Source organism: Aquarana catesbeiana, linkage group LG01 (assembly GCF_042186555.1).
Source record: "Aquarana catesbeiana isolate 2022-GZ linkage group LG01, ASM4218655v1, whole genome shotgun sequence".
Classification (NCBI taxonomy): Eukaryota; Metazoa; Chordata; class Amphibia; order Anura; family Ranidae; genus Aquarana; species Aquarana catesbeiana.
The window spans coordinates 521,205,406-521,229,857 of record NC_133324.1 but is presented as its reverse complement, the minus strand read 5'-3'; the positions used below and the strand labels follow the sequence as shown (position 1 = coordinate 521,229,857).

At 42.1% G+C, this 24,452-nt stretch overlaps 1 protein-coding gene across 1 annotated transcript in view; it reads right to left on the bottom strand.

Annotated features, from left to right (window-relative positions):
- The window catches only part of ZFR2 (zinc finger RNA binding protein 2), a 324,702-nt gene that overhangs the window by 187,786 nt on the left and 112,464 nt on the right, over positions 1-24,452 (bottom strand). The window contains exons 5-7 of the mRNA XM_073594216.1: positions 19,709-19,879; positions 12,880-13,051; positions 2,714-2,847 (exon numbers count right to left, since the gene is read on the bottom strand). Of these exons, the coding sequence (XP_073450317.1) occupies positions 2,714-2,847; positions 12,880-13,051; positions 19,709-19,879 (477 nt within the window). The remainder of the gene's footprint in view (positions 1-2,713; positions 2,848-12,879; positions 13,052-19,708; positions 19,880-24,452) is intronic.

Below are 24,452 nucleotides of genomic sequence, written 5' to 3'. Positions count from 1 at the left end.
CTCCCCCTGAAAGGTGCCAAATGTGACACCGGAGGGGGGGAGAGTTCCGAAAAGCGGAGGTTCAATTTTTATGTGAACCTCCGCTTTAAAGATGGAGATGGCCCTGATGGAGGAACTGCAAAATTGATCTATATTTATGCTGACACCTTATATACCAGTATTTATTGATGAACATCCATTTACTATACAAGTCAGTATCTCCATGCTTGGGATTGGGTATTGTTGACCTGTTGAATGTAGAGGGTGCTCCAATGATTTTATATTTGCTCTATTTTAATGACATTTTGTTATAAAGATTGATATATATTTTTATAGATTGCCTCATGTTATGCCTACAAAGTCCATATCTGGAGGTGCACTTGACAGTTTCGTATAATGACCTTTATGCAGCCAACTATACCCTGTTGCTACAGAAGCTTGGTTCACTCTTTACGTTAGTAGAATAAATACTAAATCTCATGGCACGGAAGAGTGGCCACCATCAAGGTGGCCTATCTTCCCTAGTTATATTACTTCCGTTCACTCTCAGGGTGGATTTCCACACCTACTTGTCATTACCTACAATGACAAATTCAATTTGTAAGGCGCACAGCCAGACCCTGAATGAGTAGATCTACCCTAATCCGCAGTAGACTTTTTGGTGGCCTTAGTCTTTCTCACCTTCAAAAATATTACCAAGCGGCCTAGCTGGCCCACATCCCAAAACATTACGCTAGCTCAGAAACCCCATCCTGGGTTTTCTTGGAGGTTCAGTGCTGTGCACCATTACATTTTAATAATTTGCTGTGGCTTCACCTCAGACAGATGTTCTGTCTCCAATCCTCCCACCAGACTTCCTCTTAAAGTAAAAAAGAAAATTGTTAGCTAACCTCATCTCCCCGCATAAACCCTTGATGGATTTTACTTTCAACCCTGCCTTTCCACTCCTTGGGCATACCAAGAATGGATCTCTAAAAATGCAACACAAATGAGGCACCTTATGACCACAAGTGGCATAAAATTGTTTGTCCTAACTACAGCAGGAATAAGAACTACCAGGAAAGGAGGAAATATTTTGTTATCTTCAGATCAAACATTTCCTGCAAACAAACATGCCTTTCCCTGTAGGTCCCCAGGATGCTTGCCTCCTTTACATCTAAACGTGCCCCGGACCCCCACGCCCTTGGCATGTTTTCATTTCTCTATACGCAACTTTTGACACAGAACAACCTGCCTACGCTCAATAATGGTCGTCTGACCTAGGAATGGACTTAAAGGTCCAGGATTGGACATAAATGTGTAAATCTACTAAAATTCTGCTCCATCAATGTTTTAGCCATAGAAAAAAAAGATGAAGTATTGACAAGATGGTACCTTGTTCCCTATAGAGTGGCTCACTATAACCCATCATGCTTACCTTCCTGCTTCCATAACTGTGGGCAGACAGGCACATTCTTCCATGTGTGCTAGACATGTCCTATGGCCAGCCAGTTCTGGATAGGCATCTATCAAATGTTCTCTGAACTCTGACGTCCCTGTGCCTTTTTCTGCTCAATATGCCCTCCTTAATTTTTTTTTTTTTTTTTTTTAACTTTTATTTGGTTTTCCACATACAAAATGTAACACATTTTCACATGTCAAACATTCGTATACAAAAGCAGGAATACCCCAAACCCACCACCCCCCAATCCTCCCTCCCTTCTATCTTGCCTTTTCTCCCCTTCCTCCTCCCTTCCCCTTGGGTCTCTATTTACCCCATAGTCCTGTAAGCTCTACCCATTTTTCCCCAAATAGTGGAGAACCTCTCCATCTGGTCATCACCACTATTTCTCAAATATTCCATTTTATACATGTATTCAATTATTTTAAACCACTCCCTCGTTGTAAAACTCTCCAGAGATCTAACCATTTTCCTGTTATTGACCCTTTTGCTGCATTCAGATGTGGCACTATCGTATTCTTACATTGTTTTATTGTATCTTTTGTATTATGGAATAGACAAAGCCACGGGTCATAGGCAATATCCATAACTGCAATTTCCCCTGTATATTGCACTTTCTGCTAGTATCTTTCGACACTCCCACCATATATGTGCCAGGTTACCCTTCAGATTACACCCCCCTGCAGCACAATGAGGATTTTTCCGGTTGGTATTTTTGTGCTTTAACTGGGGTTATATACCACCTGGTCAGACACTTATAGTTCATTTCTGTTGTGATGATATCCACGGTAGAACTGTGGACAGCTCTCAGCACTTTATTTGTTGCTCTTTCAGCCGTGTTCACAATTCATTTTCCCATCTTTCTGTGAATGACGGCCTTCTCGGATCCGCATCCTCCGTAAGTATTTAGTAAATCTTCGAAATACGAGGCTTTGAATCTATTTGCAAGTTACACAAATGTTCAAAAGGATAAAGAACCTCCTCTGAACTAATGGGTTGAGGGAATGTCACAAAATGTGTTAACTGTAAATACCGCCATTCATTCAAAGACATTAATTCCCTCCTGGGTTTCATTTCCTGATGGGTACATATTTTCCCTTTTTTCATTATACCTTTTAACTGTGCGTTTTTATTCTCAATCCATCCCCCAAATTGTTGGAATGTTACTTTATTTGGGTTGTCTGATGTTCTGTTCAATTCACCCTTAGTTGTTCATTGCTTGCATAATTGTATCACCCTTATTTTTGAAAAACAAAGAAGAATGAAAAAAATAAATTAAAGCCAAAACTATACCTCTTCCACATAGTTTTCTCCAACAGTTTGCAAAGAATTTCCGTAAAATATATCTTGGGCATCCATGTGCTCTTCTTCCATTTCTAACATTGATGGGTTTTGCTTGGAACTTGTAGATGAAACTGCAGATGATTCTGGAAAAAAAAAAAAAAAGTCAGGTACTTACAGATCATCCTGAAACTTGAAAATCACCACCATGTACTGTAAGCTATCAAACACAACCAACACTAATTAAGTGTGCAAATACACCTTCTGCTGCCACAGTACATTATTACTCAATAAACAAATGCATATAAAAATATTTTTAAACAACCCACTAAGCTGTCCTCTCAGGGGATGGTCACGATCGAGATAAGCGGAGTGTCATGGCTATGGTCGGCATTTGCGGTGCCGCACCGATTTGAAAGAAAGGTTCCTGCACTATTTTTCGAAATTTCAGGTGCGACTTGCATATACATCAAGTGAAGTAGCACGATTTCAAAGTAGCATTCAATGTGAACCCAGGGCTAATCGTACAGTGCAGGACACAGCCATCTTATTCATACACAATTGGACATCCCAAAGCAATGAATATAAGGATAGACCACAACTAGGCAAACACAAGTGTGTCAACAGGCCCACAAACAACAGGAGTAAAGACCCAGGTTCAGAGTGCCGCTGCAAGAACCTTGTGGCCAAAAGCTGCATCAGTAGAAGATTAGACATCATCCTGGTCAAACTTTGCAAAAACTATGAACATAAGAGCAGGTGGTGGCCTTACAGAGTTGAGCAACAGAGGCTCGAGGCCTAAAGGCCCAGGATACACCAACAGATCAGGGGCAGTGTGCACAAGAAATGCTCGGGGGGGGGGGGTTTGTTATACAGCATAGGCCAGCCCAACCCCCAAGCCAGAATTGGCCCACGAGCTAGGTTGCCAACTATTAGTATTGCTGACAGCGCCGCAGTGGCTGAAATACCCTGTGTTCCCACTCTGTAAGACAGCTTCCACCCAGTGCCACTGCCCATTGCTGTTAGCTATAGTGGTTGGTTGCTAGGACTGTCCGGCGTCCTAGCAACCAAACATGCCTACCCCACCATACGATGATGGAACATCCTCCTCTAGATCCCCAGCTTCTACCTGTACTGCAGTACGGGGGATGGAATGGTTCTCTGGCAACCCCGATTGAATGGGGGGGCTCTGGTGACCCTCATGCAATGCAGGGGGAGACTAATGTAATGGGGGGGGCTCTGGGGACCCTGATGTAATGGGCAGTGGGGGACTCTGGGGAGCCTGACATAATTGGGACTCTGATGTAATTGGGGGGGGCTCTGATGTAATGGGGGAGAAGTACTCTGGCAACCCCGATTAAATGCGGGGGGGGGGTAATCTGGTGACCCTAATATAATGGGGGGAGACTGATGTATGTAATGGGGGGGCTCTGGGGACCCTGATGTAATGGGTGGCAGGGGATTCTGGGAAGCCCTGATGTAATGGGGCGAGAACTCTGGGAACCTTGATGTAAGGGGGTGAGGAACTCTTGGGACCCTGAAAGTGGAGAAACTTTGGGGACCCTGATGTGAAAGGGAGAGACTCTGGGGATCTTGATGTAAGGGTGGTGATTCTGTGGACCCTTATATAAAGCGGAGAGTCCATTTTCACAATGCAAGGGCTTTTGTGAACAAAGGCAACAAGCTTTTCAACATTAGCCAGCATGTTGAGTGAAGCTCCTTCAATATAGCGACAGATTGGGGGGGGGAGTGAAATCTTCCGCAGCTTCCTCCAACTGCCTCAACATATCCTCTTCATTCCCTTCTGATTCAGCATCCACTGGGACTGGTATATCAGGTTCAGACTCCAGTTGAGAAACTGGCTGGAGCCCGGGCTGAGGCTGTAATACTTTCTTACCTGTGTTTTACAGAGATGTGTGGCCCATATGGACATTTTCTTCCCTGTACATTGCTGCCTGGAGTCGGGACAAGCTCTTTCCTAGCCTGCATTCACAGTGGTTGGCTTTATTGATTGGGATTCCTACAGCCTGAGTGGCATCCACAATTTCAGTTTGAGGTCACAGGGAGAAGTAGTGAGGTATATTTGAGCTCTGAATGCAAATGGCTAAATTAAGGCCATAGTCTGTCAAAGGAATTGTGACAGATGCAGAAAATTCTGCTTTTATCTAATAGGTCACTTTTTGAATGTCTGAAAGAGAGCTACAACCGTATGCTGTGACTGGTGTCAAGAACAGCTCCTGCTCCAGTACAAGGGACACATCGTGAGGCTGAGTGTTGTGGGAGCCTTCAGAACAGAAAATGTTTTTCCGGCTGTTTAGAGTTGACTCTCTTTCTCCTGTGATTTGCCAATATTACAAGCGAGGGTAGTTCCCTGTGGGAGTTTGGAAGATAAGGCAAGCGTGTCCGGTGGGAGTACATGCTAATTCAGGTGTAGACCATCCTGCAATTAATTCTTGTGGTGAAAGGGTGGGAGCAAGTGGAAGAGTATCCTCTAAAGGCTCTAGTCAAAAACGGCATTAAAGTGTGTGAACAGTGGTGCAATGTATCACCTGATCATCCATCTGAGACGGAGCTCTGAGTGGTTGAATTTTAGAGCAAAGTGTGAAAAGTTTATACTGTGAAGTAAATACATTCCAAGCATATTCCTGTTTTACACAGCAACAGTCAGAAATACAAGGTGACCCCATCTTACCTGTTCAGGATGCTGAACTGTATAAAAAAAATACAGACTTCACCCATCACAGTGGGCATAACCCACAGGGGGCTTCAGTGACTAGGTTTCATGGCAATGGACCACAGCCCTGGAACTGTATAGCACCTTGAGGCTAAATCAATGTGTTGCACTAAGTGCCAAGTTGAGCACTCCACGCAGGATCCAGTGCAAGAAGCAACGTTACTGGCTTTTCCCACAGCGTGGTGTCCAGATACATCTCCTCAAGGTTTTACCAAGGTTGCAACAATTTGGATACACTGCTTCCATGTAGGCATTAGAAGGCAAGGAGGATGTATAAATAATAATTTAGAAATAAAGGGGAAAAAAATTAAGTAAAGCTGATAGCTCCAGAAAGGAGAAGAGGTCCAGAGCATATTCACTATAGTGTATGCGTATGATGCCTCTGTCATGTACTGTACAATTAAGATAATGCCATTATACATTATGACTGCCAAGTTTCTTAAATTTAATGTAAATTAAGGCTTTAAAAAAAAAAAAAAAAAAAAAAAAGCTATTGATATTTGTTTTTTGTTTTGTTTTTTTTTTTACAAATAGCCATATGACCGGCAGAGCACCAATCAGTCCCCAGACAAATGATCCAAACATACTGCATAAACATGTTATACTTATCTGCTCTGTGGTTTTGCAGAGAGCAGCCCCTGTGCTCCTCTTCTGTGGGTCTCCCACCAGCACTCATTGCACCCCCCCTCCCCCTGCTTAGTGCCCTAATAGCAAGCTGCTTGCTCTAGGGGCACTTGTGCTTGCTTGCTCCTGAGCCAGATGTGTGCATCTCTGCCCCACCTCCTGCCCTCTCCTAACTGTCTGTGATTGAAAGCAGAAAGAGCCAAAAGACTTCCTCTCCGTCCAGAGAGAGAGACCTGAGAGGGCTGCTGCTCTTGTGCACATTGCTGGACTGAGATTGGGCTCAGGTAAGTATTTAGGGAGCTGCATGCAGAAGGTTTTTACCTTAATTCATAGAATCCATTAAGGTCAAAAACCTAGTACCTTGTACTAACAAGGATATATTTTTGTCAAGAAATGTTCAAGATGATTTCCGTGAAACTGAGAAATACCCAGCTCTGAAGATGGTTTATATATTGCAGCCAAAGCTACTTTTTTTTATTATTTTAAAAATTGCTGGAGAATTCTTAAAATAAAAATGAAAAAGAGGAGTTCAGCTTGGGCTTCCATAGAGCCTAGGTTTGTTATCAAATCCACCTTGCAGGAAGGAGCTACACACGTATAAAAAAAAATATCCTTAACCAGCATAGAAAACAGTTCTGAAGGGAGCACCATTCACTTACCAAAAGACAATGTTTTTTAAAACATTCTTTCACAGAGAGTAGATGGGAAGACTGATGATTTTGTACCCAAGCAGCACTTGAAACTTCAAGTTTCCACACCACAACAAATATATGGACTTCAGCGAAAAATATTGCGTAGGTGCATATACACACTCACAATTCAAATTCAAATCAATATCTTTTGTCAAAACAAGTACAGACGTGGCCAAAAGTTTTGAGAATGACACAAATATTAAATGTTCACAAAGTCTGCTGCCTCAGTTTTTATGATGGCAATTTGCATATACTCCAGAATGTTATGTAGATTGATCATATGAATTGCAAGTAATTGCACAGTCCCTCTTTGCCATGAAAATGAACTTAATATAAAAATAAATAAAAACTATTTCCACTGAATTTCAGTCCTGCCACAAAAGGACCAGCTAACATGTCAGGGATTCTCTCGTTAACACAGGTGTCAGTTTTGGTGAGGACAAGGTTGGGAATCACTCTGTAATGCTGATTAAATTAAAGCAACAGACTGGAAGCTTTAAAAAAGGAGGGTGGTGCTTGAAATCCTTGTTATTCCTCTTTTAACCATGGTTACTTGCAAGGAAACATGTGCAGTCATTGATTTGCACAAAAAGGATTCACAGGCAAGGATATTGCTGCTACTAAGATTGCACCTAACTCAACCATTAATGGGATCATCAAGAACTTCAAGGAGAGAGGTTCAATTGTTGTGAAGAAGGCTTCAGGGCACCCAAGAAAGTCCAGCAAGCGCCAGGACTGTCTCATACAGATGATTCCGCTGCCAGATCGGGGCACTACCAGTGCAGAGCTTGCTCAGAAATGGCAGCAGGCAGGTGTGAGTGCATAAGCACACACAGTGAGAAGACTTTTGGAGAATGGCCTGGAGTCAAGAAGGGCAGCAAAGAAGCCACTTGGCTCCAGGAAAAACATCAGGGACAGACTGATATTCTGCAAAAGGTACAGGGATTGGACTGCTGAGGACTGGGGTAAAGTCATGGTCTCTGATGAATCCCCTTTCCGATTGGAGCATCCAGAAAAAACCTTGTCCGGAGAAGAAAGGTGAGCGCTACCATCAGTCCTGTGTCAACCCAACAGTAAAGCATCCTGAGTCCATTAATGTGTGGGGTTGCTTCTCAGCCAAGGGAGTGGGCTCACTCACAATTTTGCCTAAGAAAACAGCCATGAATAAAGAAAGGTACAAAAACATCCACTGAGAGCAACTTCTCACAACCACCCAAGAACAGTTTGATGAGGAACAATGCCTTTTCCAGCATGATGGAGCACCTTGCCATAAGGCAAAAGTGATAACTAAGTGGCTTGGGGAACAAAACATCAAAAAGTGGCTTGGGGAACAAAACATCAAAAAGTGGCTTGGGGAACAAAACATCAAAACTTTGGGTCCATGGCAAGGAAACTCCCCAGACCTTAATCCCGTTGAGAACTTGTGGTCAATACTCGAGAACAAAAAAAAAAATCACTCAAATTCTGACAAAATCAAAGCACTGATTATGCAAGAATGGGCTGCCACCAGTCAGGATGTGGACCAGAAGTTGATTGCCAGCATGCCAGGGCGAATTGCAGAGTTCTTGAAAAAGAAGGGTCAACACCGCAAACGACTGACTCTTTGCATAAACTTAATGTAATTGTTAATAAAAGCCTTTGACACTTATGAAATAATTCTAATTATACTTCAGTATACCATAGTAAAATCTGACAAAAAGATCTAAAAACTGTGAAGCAGCAGACTTTTGAAAAATAATATCTGTGTAATTCGCAAAGCTTTTGGCCACAGCTGTACAACTAGAAATATAGTCAGCTGTATCAGGGCTATTTCACACAAGTGAATTGTAAAGTGAGTCTTGTCCAGCCCAAGACAAGGCAAGAAGCCTTGTTCCCTATGAGGCCAGTTCACACCATCCTGTAGCAGTGGTTTGTGCTAAAAAATTATGCGTGTAAGTTTTTTTTTTTTTTTTGAAAAGTAAAAAACCAACCAGTGCTGGAATCAGCATAAAAAAAAAAAAAAAAAAACATTTTCAGCTACCTACAGTCATGGCCACAAATATTAGCACCCCTGCATGTCTGTCAGATAATGCACCACTTTGCCCAGAAAATTAATGCAATTACAAATGTTTAGGCATTCGTGTTTAGTTATTTTTTTTGTATTGGTATGACACAAAAAAGGTGCAGAAACAAAAAACGAAATCTGACACATTCCACGCAACACCCCAAAAATGGACTGGACAAAATTAATGGCACCCTCAATTTATTATTTGGTAGCACACCCCTTGGAAAAAATAACTGAAATCAATCACTTCCTGTAACCATCAATGAGTTTTACACCTCTCTACTGGAATTTTGGACTGCTCTTTTTTTCGACAACTGCTTCGGGTCTCTCAGATTTGAAGGGTTCATTTTCCCAACTGTAGTTTTGAGATCTCTCCACAGATGCTCTATGGAATTTAGATCTGGACCCCTTGCTGGCGAGTTCAGTACTCTTCAGTGCTTTGTCTTAAACCATTTCTGGGTGCTTTTGACATGTGCTTTGGGTCATTGTCCTGCTGCAAGACCCATGACCTCTGATAGAGACCCAACTTTCTGACACTAGGAACTACATTACACCACAGAATTCATTGGTAGTCTTCCGATTTCATAATTCCATGCACATGGGCAAGTGTCTGAAGCAGCAAAGCAACTCCAAAACATCAGTGAACCTCCATCATGTTTGACTGTAGGGAAGATATTCTTTTCTTTAAAGGCTTCATTTATTTTTCTAAAAAACAGTAGAATGATGGGCTTTATCAAAAAGCTGTAATTTTGTTTCATCTGTCCACAGCATATTCTCGCAAAAGGATTTTGGCTTCCTCAGGTAATTTTTGGCAAACTCCAATCTGGCTTTTTTATATTTCAGTGTCAGCAGTGGGGTCTTCCTGGGTCTCCTACCATAGCATCCCTTTTCATTCAGATGGCAACATATAGTGTGAGCTGACACAGTTGCCCAAAGGTCAGCTTGAATTTGTCTGGAGATTGATCGAAGTTGAAGCCACCTTATTTAAGACCGTTTGATATATATTTTAACTTTTTCATTGTTATAACATAAGAAACACTGTGGGACCTATATTAGGTATTGTGTTTTTAAAACATTGTATTCAGTTTTGTGCATGACAGTATTTGGAGATATTAACCCCCCTTTTTTCTTTTTGCCATTTCAGGTCCTTTCCTTTTTCTTCATCCGGGAGCTGCAATCCTCCTGGTTTTTGACAACCTTTGGGCCCATCACCTGGGCCATCTCTTCTGGTGGTCACCTCCCAGGGGGTCATGATGTCCCGGTGTCCCCCGCTGGATCACTTTACATCCGCTTTCACTCTGGGGGGTGGGCGGGATTGGCGTCATCTTCCCACTACCATCTCTGAGGAATTCACGGCCTTCGTTTGTGTGACGTCACCACGACGGCCGTCACACAAATGCGCATTGCATCCCGCTTCGCGTGTGCGCACTGGTTGGTACTCTCCTGGGAGTGGACACAGCTGAGGTTTCATCTGTGGTTTTGATTTGTACCTTCGGCCACGACTTGTGGGGAGGCGCTGCCCCCACCTCCCATAAATGAGGTGAGCCCATTGGCGGTTCGCCGCCATGACGACGCTGGGGGGGGAGTCCTTCATTGAGACCAAGGCCATTTAGCCCAGAGGTCTGTCTCTCAGCAACGTTCCACTCATCTGGTGATTTGACCGCTGAATATCTTTGTTTCTTCCCCTGAGGGTAATTATTGCATTTTGTGGTAGCTTGTGGTGTGTTTTAGACTGCGGATGGCCGCCTTGTCTGGTTGGCCAGCTTTGATTCATGTTGGTTTTGCTTGGCAGGTTTGTGGGGGTTCTCACTCACTTTACTGTATGGCATTTTTTGCCTATCTGGCATTTTTTTCTTTGTTGTTACACCAGTCGCCATGCAATATTGGATTTATCTTCACTGTGATTCTTACATTACCACTCACACTTCACACCATATAATATATGATAATCATCCACATAGCATCACTCACCACTTAATAAACCATGTGGCTCCATATAATTTTACTCACTAGGGCCAATCAATCTATTTCTTTTTGCAATATATTATTGGATGCAGTCATTCATTATCTCTCACATTTACACATTGCACATATTAATGAAGCTACTTTCCTCACATTTTTCCCATTTACACATTTTGTTTCAAACTATATTTATTGCCTTTTATTGGCACACATTTTTTATTTTTTCATTCATTAGTACAATTGATTGTTTCAGGTGTGGGTAATTTTTCTCCTTGTTGGATCCGACACCCACCATTTGGGCTCCTTGCTGAGAGCACAGCCATCTTTCTCTCATCTACCCGTCCCTCCACAGCTCCCGTTGGAAGAATTGTGGACCTTCTGGCAGCAATCTTTTCTGGCTTTTGTCAAAAGATATATTTGATTTACATCCGACTTCTATCTATTCACGAGCCTAACCACCATTTTGGTGGAAGGTGGCTAGCATCTTGCAAAAAATTGTAAGTTGATCACGTCAGATTTTATGCATATCAGTTTTACATAGTTACCTGCATATGTATATTTGATATATAAATATATATGCCTTGTTTTTGTTTCATATTTTTTATTCTTCATATTTACATGTGTCCTTTATCTCCAGATACACTCCTGTGCCTCTCCTTTACCTCGCGAAACGTGTAGAGATTAGTAGCACATTTATTTTAGATTAATGGTTTGTCATCCACATGGACTACATAGGGTCTATGGAAAGGTTTTTTGATCAAAGTCGAACATTATATATGTATTGATGTTTATTAAATTTTTGCATTAGGTTTTGTTTTTAAATGTATGTCAATACATTTTTCATATTTTTATATATCATGTCTGAGGTACATTCATTAAAAGTCCCATGGGCCCAGAATTTTTGTTGTATGCTGACACAGTTGTACCCTGTGCCTAAAACGTCAGCTTGAATTTGTCTAGAAGTTGATCGAGGTTCTTTATACACCATTCAAACAATTCATCGTTGCAATCTTTGACCAATTTTTTTCTTTCGTCCACGTCCTGGAAGAATTAACTGCAGTACCATTGGCTGTAAACTTCTAAACAATGTTGTGCACAGTGGACACAGGAACATTAAAGCGGAGTTCCACCCAAAAGTGGAACTTCCCCTTTAAGGTATTTTGACCCCCTGATACGCCACATTTGGCATTTTTTTGTGGGGGGGGGGGGGGGGGACCTAGTTTTGACAGGTACCCAGCTCTCACTTCTGCCCGCACCACCTAGGCGACGCCTCCTCTCCCTGCAATCTTCTGGGACACATCACAGGTCTCAGAAGATTGCTCGGCCAGTCAGGAAGCACAGTGCGACTCGCGCATGCATAGTGTGCACCCGGCTTTGAAGCTGCAAGCTGTCACACCTGGGTACCCACACTTGCAATGCCAGCGCCGCGGACAGGCAGGGGAGAGAACGAAGGCTTCGGGTGGCCACGTCACTGGACCCTGGGACAGGACATGGGTCCAGCTGGAACTCCGCTTTAAGATCTCTGGAGATGGACTTGTGACCTTGAGATAGTCCATGCTTTTCCACATTTTTTTTTCTCAAATGCTCAGACAATTGTTTGCTGTTTTCGCTCTTCTCCATGCGGCACACATACACACACAACAGAAAGGTTGAGTCAATTTTTCACGACTTTAACTGGTTGCTGGTGTGATTTCTATGTTGTCAGCACCTGTTAATTATTACAGGCAAGTTTAAATTACAAATTAAGGCGTATCACAAACTTGGAATGCAATTAATTCTTACAATTTTGAGAAGGCGCCAAAATCTTGGCCAGTCTGTTTTTGGAGTTTTGATTGGAATGTGTTAGATTTGGCTTTTACGCTCTCCACTTTTGTGTGTCATACCAATACAAACAAAAGAACTAAACATGAGAATACCTAGATATTTGTAATTGCAACAATTTTCTGGGCGAAGTGGGGCATTAGCTGACAGAAATGCAGAGGTGCCAATATTTTTAGCCATGACTGTATAGCTCTGAATTGAACATGTATTTTTTTTCATCATATGAGAAGTTCAAATTATTCAAGTTTAAAATAATTAAGATTTAAGTAGCCATTATTGGATTTTACATGTTGACACTTACCTGTAGGTAATGACTCAGAGTTGGCGGAATATTCAAGGGACTGTGAATTTTCTAGGTTTTGCGTTCCAGTGGAAGTGAATGTTGTGGATTTGCTGGGTGGTCCAGATGTGTGTGCTATGACAGGCTCTGCATCAGGAATTGGCTTTCCTAATCTAGTGTGCAATTTCACAACCTGTAAAAGCATAAGAAAAGCAAGCGATGAACTATGATTGAGTTAACCGTAAGTAAAACACACAAAAAGAGGATTTTTTTTGTACTCACTGAAAAATTATTTTCTCTATGTTCATTGGAGAACTCATCTCTGCTTTAGATAATCAACTGGGTATATTGCCACATGCAGGAGTAGGATACTTGGGGGGTTTAGAAAGCCCAGGGTGCGACCAACGCTGGTGGCCAAAACACCCTCTACAGCTATGGACAAGTCAGTTACATGACATAGTGCAAATGACAAGAACGAAAATATTTCCACAAACAGGCAACAGCAAGATTGAGGGGTGTCTTCCAAAGAACGCAGAGAAAATGTTTTTATAGCGAGTACAAAAATCCTATTTTCTCTTTTGCTCATTGGAGGACACAGCTATTCTTTATAGTATCAACAACTGGGATGTTCCAAAGCAGTGCCAAAATGGGGTAAGCAAATAAAACAGAAAATCAATAAAGCAGGCCATAGATGGTTCGAATCTCAGACGGTTCAGCAGGAACCAGTCCTCAGGAAGGATGTGCTGGGGAGAGTCCAGAGAAGGGAAATAAAATAATAAGCGGACTGGAGGACCTCACAATTATGAGGAATAATTACAAGCACTAAATGTATTGTTCCTGGAGAAGAGACGCTTGAAAGAAGATATGATAGCAGTATACAAATACCTCAATGGTGATCCCAGCGTAGGAAGAAAAATTTCCAGACGGAGTATAAGAGGACACGGGGCCACACAATGAGATTGGAGAAGTGGTTTAACCTTAAGATGCGTAGGGGGTGTAGAACTCTCTTCCACAATTAATAGTGTCAGCGGAGAGTATTGATAGTTTTAAAAGACTCTTGGATGTGCATCTTAGTGAATACAACAGGGATATGTGAAAGCATTATCGACAATGACACACATACACAGGTTTAACTGGATGGACTATTGTCTTTATTCAACCTTACCTAAAAAAGAACATCCCATCCAAGCGGTGCTTCTGTCAAAATTCTAAATAATGACTCATCAGCATATAAGATATTATACATGCGATAATGATGACTAAACAGTGAATAGCGATAGCAAACAGATACAAAAGTGAATGGATTTGAAGATCAAGTCCGTGGCAAACTTCATATGAAGGCAAAGAGGGGAAATGTTCGGATAGTGCACCAATCACCCTATTCCACACACCGTGCTCCACACGCCCCTTTGGGGTTCAAACTCACCACAAAGTTGTAAATGTAAGGCATTCACGATGACCCGCCAGTCTCCTGCGAGGCCAGCTCAGAAATTCACATCACCAGAGTGATTGGATTACCAAAGAACCCGGAAGTTCTTGTGCTGGTCAGGATCCCCCAGGATCACTCTGATAATGTGAACTTCCAAGCTGGCCCTCGCAGGAGACTAGCGGGATATCATGAATGCCTTACATTTACAACTCTGTGGTGAGTTTGAACCCCAAAGGGACGTGTGGAGCACTTGTGTGGAATAGGGTGATTGGTGCACTATCCGAACATTTCCCCTCTTTGCCTTCATATAAAATTTGCCACGGACTTGATCTTCAAATCCATTCACTTCCATTCTCTATTTGCTATCACTATTCACTGTTTAGTCATCATTATCACATGTATAATATCATATATGCTGATGAGTCATTATTTAGAATTTTGACAGAAGCGCCGCTTGGATGGGATGTTCTTTTGTGGTTTTAACTTCGACAAATCATTTTATCCTTTTTATACATTTGTTGTTCTAAGTTTAAGTGGCAGCTAACACAATTTATTTTGCATTGTGAGCAATCACAATATCATTGCCCTGTGAGTCTATAGACTGGAACTACATAGCGCTGAGTTGGGAAGAAATAAGGGAGCCAGTATTTCCTTTCCTTTGTTTGAGATTCAACCTTACCTACTATGAAAACAACAAAACTTACCTTGATTTCTCTGTCCACAGACAAGGAGACTTGTTCCACTGAGAAATGATCTCATTGCTGCATATTTCTGGAGGGATGTTTTACATAGAGAATCACCTCAAAGGATGCTACAATGAAACCCAATACCTTGGGAAATAAACGACCACCTGCACAAGTGTAGTAGGTGAATCTGAAGCTGTATTAAAGGCAACAAAACAAAAATATAGTGTAGCACAACCATAAACAAATACAACTACTCGCCTAGCAGTAAGAAGGGTCGCTGGTTCAAATCCCAATCACGACACTACCTGCCTGGAGTTTGCATGTTCTCCCTGTGCCTGCGTGGGTTTACTCCGGGTACTCCGGTTTCCTCCCACACTCCAAAGACATGCTGGTAGGTTAATTGGATCCTGTCTAAATTGTCCCTAGTATGTATGAATGTGAGTTAGGGACCTTAGATTGTAAGCTCCTTGAGGGTAGGGAATGATGTGAATGTACAATGTATATGTAAAGCGCTGCGTAAATTGACGGCGCTATACAAGTACCTGAAATAAATAAATAAAGTACAAATATAACAAAAATTCCACCGCTGGGACAGTTCATAAATTTTCCAGTGACCACCACCTCTAGCTGGAATGCCTGCTCACCTCCAAAATTTGAACCCACTACAGAGACACACACACCTGTGATTATATCTATCTCTCAGGATGCCTTGGGAAAACTCCTCCTCCTCCTGGTGTTCCTGGAAAAAACAGACCTCCTCCTGGGTTCTCACTATGTAGTTCCCACTGCAGAGTCACACGCTTAGTGTAATTTCTCTCAGGATTTTTCGGGAACATGAATCTTCATCACAGTGCACAGACCTCCTCCCAGGATCTCATTCAGTCATGTATGGCCATATAAAAGAAAGGCAAACCATAGTGTTCTCTGCTAATAACTTTTATAAAAATTGTAACTTAGGGATAAAATACTCGCATACAAATGTGAAAAAACATGCATATCAACAATCATGATGTGAAAGGAGAAAACGTCCTGAAAAGGACTCTGTACTGGGGTCAACTTTTGGAGGTGAGCAGGCATTCCAGCTAGAGGTGGTGTTCACTGAAGTCACTGGAAATTTATGAACTGTCACCGAAAGTTGCACAACGGTGGAATTTTGTTATATTTGGACTTGTTTTATTTGTATTTGTTTATGGTTGCGCTACACTATATTTTGTTTCGTTTGATATATTGAGAGTTACATGTGGATACAATCTAAGTGGTGTAGGCAGCAATCACATGAAGCCTATTAGTAGGCTAATTACATTACATTACATATCGATTTCACATTATTATATTGATTATTGCGCTGATTATATATTTTTTCACTATAAAGTGACAAAAACAGTCAGGATTTCTTGAGGTTCAGGATCCACCCAAACGCCTTTAGTTTGCGAATGGTGACAACAGGCTGGACACTAGTTCTGAAAGAGACTCTACCCGCAATATAAGGACGTCCAGATATTGGTATCCTTCTCAACCTCAAGCAGCTAAGACTGGCACCAACATTTTAGTAAACGCCTGAGGAACAGTAACTAGGCTGAAGGGCAAGGCTACAAATTGGTAGTGCTCCCACCCTACCGCAAAGTGTAAGAACCACTGGTTCCCCATAGTAAATAGGTACATGGGCATGCTATATATGCCAGAAAATACTCCTGATGCAAGGACATCGCTACTGTCTGCAATGACTTTGACTTGACCTTTTGCATCTTGACATAAATATTTAGGGTTTTGAGATTCAGATCTGGACAAATTCTGTTCTTCTTGGGCACTGCGAGGAGGTTTGCGTGAATCTCTGAAATCTTATATCACTTCCTGGGCCAGGCTTCCCTCTAAGGCCAGATATACTGTATGCTGTACATCTGCTAACCTCAGCACTGTGGGCAGCGGGGCACTGTATAAGACTACCAGGCTGATCAGTCATATGTGTCCCCCAGGGTAAAAAACCCCATAGGCTGTCCATTAAAAACCAGACCATTGCAGCTGAACTGCACATAGCAAGAAACCGCATGGGCTTGATGACTGCAACTGGGGGTACTACCAGGATCTATATTGTATAACCTCACTAAGCCAGTGACACGCTTCTAGAAATAAAAAACCTTGAGATTTCACAGAGGAAAAATCTAATGTTGTAACTCCTAGATGCTAGGCCAATAACAGAGTTGTCCACAGCTGTAGAGGGGGTTTTGGCCTCCGGGGGGCCACTTTCTGGCTAGTCTTATTTTCATGCACCTATCATCCTACTCCTGCAGGTGGCAATATACCCAGTTGGTGCTTATCTGAAGCAAAGCTGTATTCTCCAACGAACAAGAGAATTATTAAACATACACACACACACTATGTACATGTTATATCAAAAAGTGGTGCGTAAAAATTTGAATATCTGTGCAATCTTATAAATATAATAATTGCAGTAAGTTAATAAAGTTCTGTGCAACCAGCAACAAAATCGTGTAAATGTGATTATTTGAAGTAAATATTTCTGTTACAATATCCAAATGTGCAAAACAAAATTATTCTGAGTCCTTATATTTTCTAAAAAAATTCTTCCATCATATTATATAGTGCAGTCTTGCCGTGCATGCTTCAAAGTATCAGTGCATACTTCACCAATGTATACCACCTCCATTAAATACCAACTGCTTACCTCAATGTTTGATCCACACTCTGGTAAGGTAAATGTAACACTTTAACACCCACCAAAAGAGAATAAAAATGCCTCTCATAGTGCAATATTTCCACAAACACCACCTTTATTTAACTAAAAATTGAGTAACACTCACAAGAAAGGTGCACTTAAAACCAGAGCACACAGTCCCTTTTATAAAGGCGTTGATCACGTGACAAACACGTCAGTGGCGAGGCCATGGGACGTCATCACGCCCAGAACCGGAAGCTATGCATATTTGAGGAGCCAATGCTTATCCTAAAGGGGGCAATGACATTTGGTGCACTGTTACTCAATTTTTGGTTAAATAAAGGATATGTTTGTGGAAATATTACACCATGAGGGGTATTTTAATTCTTTTTCCGCAAGTGTTACCTCTGGAGCTGGAGGAAGATTGCAGACCGGTTGTTAGTAAATTTGATGGACCTCTGCAGTGCATACCTACCCAGGTTAAAAAGTGATTATTTGCCATTAAATGATCTCATTTCAGCAATGATCATCAATGAGAGATGAAAATAAGTGTCAAAAATAATATATACTTTACCTTAAAGGCATTGGACTCACATGTTGTGGCTGCAGTTTGTACTGTCATACCCGACTGATTCCCCTATGTCCATATATTAATCCATCTAGCTTTTTCCTATTAGCTTGAGGGAAAAGCAATGCCTTGTTTCATATCACAATCCATGCCTCACCATTTGCTCGATTGCATCACAAATGTGGGAATACTATTGTGATGAAATACTGCATGGTGATCTCTCTGTTAAATGCTCTGCCTGTTGTGTCAGATCTAATTAATTAGCTCTTACCTGAAGGGCACTAGACTGAGATACTCAGGGATTGTGGGATATATCGTTTCTTCACAGCAAGTGTCAGTTCTTCGACTACAGAGGGCATGCATTAAAGCGGTATTGAACCCAAAAGCAAACATTTTGTAGCTTACCAATTCTTAGATGTGGTGGCTGCATTACCTTTCTTTTTTATGCTTTCTTTACCTTATTTTCACCTTGTGATCTTGCCAGCAAGTCTGTTTTTCAAAAGAACAAGCTCTCTTGCAGATGTAGCAGTTAGAGAGTTGAGGCAAACCATTTAACACTGACAGTAGTGCCTACAATGATCAGCTTTTATTTATGTATAACCTTTATCCTTATAGTAAAAAAAAAACCTTGCTTTAACTGCTTATAAAGAGTGAGCTGGAGTTAAGCTTCAATGTGTTAATGTATTTAAATCTGCAAGTACATCTAACACTCCCCTCCCCCCAAACTGACAACGCTGCTGTCCAAAGGTGCTCCCTGTGCCCTATCATCCAGAGTGATGACACTAATACAGGAGACATGTCACTGGCCAGATTACCAAGTGAGAACAGAGGGGAAAAGTCCTAAAAAAATAAAACTAATGCAGGCAACACATCTAATGACTGGTAAGCTGCAATATATTACATTTTTGGTTTGGGGTTTAATACTGCTTTAGCCAATGCTGTGTGTGTGTGTTGCATGCCTCATGTTTGAATACAAAAAAACTGACACCGGAATGTGGAGATTTACAGTAATATAGGAAGTGCATATACAGTAAGGCAACAAATGACATCATAAAACTTTACGATGATTACTGCATCACTACTGCATTACTGCAGCTGAAAAACACAAGCTACAGATAGGAAGGTTTATGTGCCTTGAATGAATTGAGCATACTGTAGGAAGCTTTATATGCCTTGAATGAATTGAGCATACTGTTAAAAATCAGGTGGTAAAATGCCATCTGGAAAATATTGTGTCTTTACCAAATGGCAAGCAGAGACCTTTCCACCATTTGAGAAGATAAATTACATCTAGTTGTTAACTAGATTTCAATGAAATATAAAAAAAACACTGCGACTGGCTGAAACTCAAATGCAGAAAAAACTACTGTTTATTTTTTGAACTTTAATTGCATTTTTTAAAACAAATGGTTTAGAAATTTCTAAGTGTACTATTAGTATTGTATGAAGATACATAAAAAAAGATAAAGCAAGAATCTGTCTTACAGGATTACCTTTTGATGCTTGACGCCTTTAATGTGTGCAGCATAGGCATCTGGTCCAGTGCAAGAAATATCACAGAGCTGACACTGCAATTGTGTTTGTGCACCTCTTGCAGGAATCTGGGCGGTGACTGAAAGTTCTTTTTTTTTGTGCTTCTGTCCCTCTAAATGCTCTTTATATGTCTAAAAGTAGAAAACAATTACAACTAAATAATAGGAACATTTATGCATTACAAATTGCAAAAAAGAGGGAAGTTTGGGACATTAAAAGAGAAACCTGCCTAAACTGAGGCTTGGTGCTAGGAGTAGGGCACCTCCTACATTGGGGCTAGGAATCTCCATTCCTATTCATAACACAAAAGGGGGGGGGGGACTTAAAATGAGAGGCATAGCTTACATTGGGTAAACCACAATATATACTCAACAAAGGTAAAAGTAACAGAGTATTATTGAGAGCCAAACACTCTGCGTGCGCTGGTGTGACGTTGGGAGTCACCCTTGGCCATATTGTTAGTATATAGACCACCTGCATTGTGACATCACACTCTCCCATGGTTTCGTTTGTTTCCTCTGGTTAGCGGGGCTACTCTGCACTCGGATCTTTGTTGTATCACCTAACATAAGGTAATTTTTGATTACTTTTGGCTATATGTCTTTTCACTGGTTACTTCTAGTCTGTAGTGTTGGCTATGGGCCACCTATCCACGTGTATGGTTACTTACCTACTTCCCAAACTTTTCTTCCTCTTCTCGGGGCTGATCTACATCTTGCTTTGGGTGTTTAATACAGTAGCTCACAAAAGTGAGTATACCCCTCACATTTTTGTTAATAGTTTATTATATCTTTACATGTGACAACACTGAAGAAATGACACTTTGCTACAATGTAAAGTAGTGAGTGTACAGCTTGTATAACAGTGTAAATTTGCTGTCTCCTCAAAACAACTGAACACACAGCCATTCATGTCTAAACCGCTGGCAACAAAAGTGAGCACACCCCTAAGTGAAAACGTCCAAATTGGGCCCAGTTATTTTCCCTCCCCTGTGTCATGTGACTCGTTAGTGTTACAAGGTCCCAGGTGTGAATGGAGAGCAGGTGTGTTAAATTTGGCATCTTCGCTCTCACTCTCTCATACTGGTCACTGGAAGTTCAGCATGGCACCTCATGGCAAAGAACTCTCTGGGGATCTGAAACAGAGAATTGTTGCTCTACATAAAGATTGCCTAGGCTATAAAAAGATTGCGAAGACCCTGAAATTGAGCTGCAGCACAGTGACCATATAGCGGTTTAACAGGACAAGTTCCACTCAGAGCAGGCCTCGCCATGGTCGACCAAAGAAGTTGAGTGCATGTGCTCACTGTCATAATCAGAGGTTGCCTTTGGGAAATTGACATATGAGTGCTGCCAGGATTGCTGCAGAGGTTGAAGGGGTGGAGGGTCAGCCTGCCAGTGCTCAAACCATACGCCGCATCAAATTGGTCTGCATGGCTGTCATCCCAGAAGAAAGCCTCTTCTAAAGATGATGCACAAGAAAGCTCGCAAACAGTTTGCTGCAGATGAGCAGACTAAAGACATGGATTACTGCAACCATGTCCTGTGGTCTGATGAGACCAAGATAAACTTATTTGGTTCAGATGGTGTCAAGCGTGTGTGCAGGCAACTAGGTGAGGGGCAGTACAAAGACAAGTGTGTCTTTGCCTACAGTCAAGCATGGTGGTGGGAGTGTCATGGTCTGGGGCTTCATGAGTGCTGTCGGCACTAAGGAGCTACGGTTCACTGAGAGAACCATGAACCCCAACATGTACTGTGACATACTGAAGCAGAGCATGATCTCCTCCCTTCAGAGACTGGGCCGCAGGGCAGTATTCCAATATGATAATGACCCCAAAGACATCTCCAAGACGACCACTGCCTTGCTAAAGAAGTTGAGGGTAAAGGTGATGGACTGGTCAAGCATGTCTCCAGACCTAAACTCTATTGAGCATCTGTGGGGCATCCTCAAACGGAAGGTGGAGGAGTGCAAGGTCTCTAACATCCACCAGCTTCATGATGTCATGGAGGAGTGGAAGAGGACTCCAGTGGCAACCTGTGAAGCTCTGGTGAACTCTATGCCCAAGAGGGTTAAGGCAGTGATGGAGAATAATGATGGCCACATGAAATATTGACACTTTGGGCCCAATTTGGACATTTTCACTTAGGGGTGTACTCACTCTTGTTGCCAGCAGTTTAGACATTAATGGCTGTGTGTGGAGTTATTTTGAGGGGACAGCAAATGTACACTGTTGTACAAGTTATATAATTATATTATATATACACACACACACTATAATACGAAGTGCATTGGGACGACTGCCTTTACACACACATATACACTATATTGTCAAAAGTATTGGGATGCCTGCCTTTACATGCACACAAACTTTAAAAGCATTCCCAGTCTTGGTCCGTAGGGTTCAATATTGAGTTGGCCCACCCTTTGCAGCTGTAATAGCTTCAACTCTTCTGAGAAGGCTGTACACAAGGCTTAGGAGTATGTCTATGGGAATGTTTGACCATCCTTCCAGAAGCGCATTTGTCAGGTCAGGCACTGATGTGGAGGAGAAGTCCTGGCTCGCAGTCTCTGCTCTAATTCACCCCAAAGGTAATCTGGTTGAGGTCAGGACTCTGTGCAGGGAAATCAAGTTCCTCCACCACAAACACGCTAATCTATGTCTTTATGGTCCTTGCTTTGTGCAGTGGTTCAAATCATTTGGTGGAGGGGAGGGGGTTATGGTGTGGGGTTGTTTTTCAGTTCTTGGGCCCCTTCATTCCAGTGAAGGGAACTGTTATGGTTTCAGCATGCCAAGACATTTTGGACAATTATATGCTCCCAATTTTGTGGGAACAGTTTGGGGATGACCCATTCCTGTTCCAACATGACTGCGCAGCAGTGCACAAACAAGGTCCATAAAAGACATGGATGAGTGAGTTTGGGGGTGGAGGAATTTGACTGGCCTGCAGAGAGTCCAGACCTCAACTCAATCCATTTGGGATAAATTAGAGCGGAGACTGCGAGCCAGGCCTTCTCGCCCAACATCAGTGCCTGACCTTACAAATGCGCTTCTGGAAGAATGGTCAAACATTCCCATAGGCACACTCCTAAACCTTGTGGACAGCATTCCCAGAAGAGTTAAAGTTGTTCTAGCCGCAAAGGGTGGGCCAACTCAATATTGAACCCTACGGACTAAGACTGGGATGCCATAAAACTTCATGTGCATGTAAAGGCAGCCATCCAAATACTTTTGACAATATAGTGTATACTGGAATATTTATTTATTTATACTAGTAATGGCAGTAATCAGACACTTATAGCGGGACTATGATAGCATGGCGGGCAGTCTGACACTAACTGACACTTTGTGGGAACCAGTGACACAAATACAGTGATCAGTTCTAAAAATATGCACGGTCACTGCACTAATGACGCTGGCTAGGAGGGGGTTAACATCTAAGGCGATCAAAGGGTTAAATGTGTGCCCAACAGTGCTTGGTGTGTTTACTGTGAGGTGCTGTTACTAAGGGATGTGCTGATTTTTATTCTCTGCTTTGCAGGGAAAACACAAATCAGCACATTCCCACTGACAGGACAGAGCTCTGGATTGTTTACATTGACAGAGCTCTGTCCTGTCTTCCCCCTCGCTGATCAGCGGGTGCCGGCAGTCAACCATTGGCCAGCACCCATCGATCAGTTTGTGCTTTGACTAAATTACACCACAACTGGCACGCCCCCTAGCCAGAAGTGCTTGATAACAAACTAGGTACGTGATCCGGCGCAGGAGAGCCGCTCTGCCGTCAAACTCATACGTGAGGTGGTCAGCAAGCGGTTAACAGTCAAGGCACTGCTCAATTGTCACAGTGGCCATTTGTTTGGGCTGCCACACGCAACAAAATGTCATAGCAGATCAATGCTCTCTATATGTGTTTTTGCAAATGTGTTTGTGTGTTTAATCGGGCTTGGATGGGGGGGGGGGGGGGGGGGAGTCAGGAGAAGGGTACAAAAGAATTTCCAAGGCATTCGATATACCATGGAACACAGTGAAGACAATCTTAATCAAGTGGAGAAAATATGGCTCAACAGCGACATTACCAAGAACTGGACGTCGCTCCAAGATTGATGAAAAGACGAGAAGAAAACTGGTCAGGGAGGCTGCCAAGAGGGTTACAGAAACATTAAAGGAGCTGCAGGAATATCTGGCAAGTACTGGCTGTGTGGTACATGTGATGACAACAATCTCCCGTATTCTTCATATGTCTGGGCTATGGGGTAGAGTGTCAAGACGGAAGCCTTTTCTTACATCCAAAAAAAAAAAAATCCAAGAAAAACATCCAAGCCCAGCTAAATTTTGCAAAAACACATCTGAAGTGTCCCAAAAGCATGTGGGAAAATGTGTTACATAGTTACATAGTAGGTGAAGTTGAAAAAAGACAAGTCCATCAAGTCCAACCTATGTGTGTGATTATGTGTCAGTATTACATTGTATATCCCTGTATGTTGCGGTCATTCAGGTGATTATCTAATAGTTTCTTGAAGCTATCAATGCTCCCCGCTGAGACCACCGCCTGTGGAAGGGAATTCCACATCCTTGCCGCTCTTACAGTAAAGAACCCTCTACGTAGTTTAAGGTTAAACCTCTTTTCTTCTAATTGTAATGAGTGGCCACGAGTCTTATTAAACTCTCTTCTGCGAAAAAGTTTTATCCCTATTGTGGGGTCACCA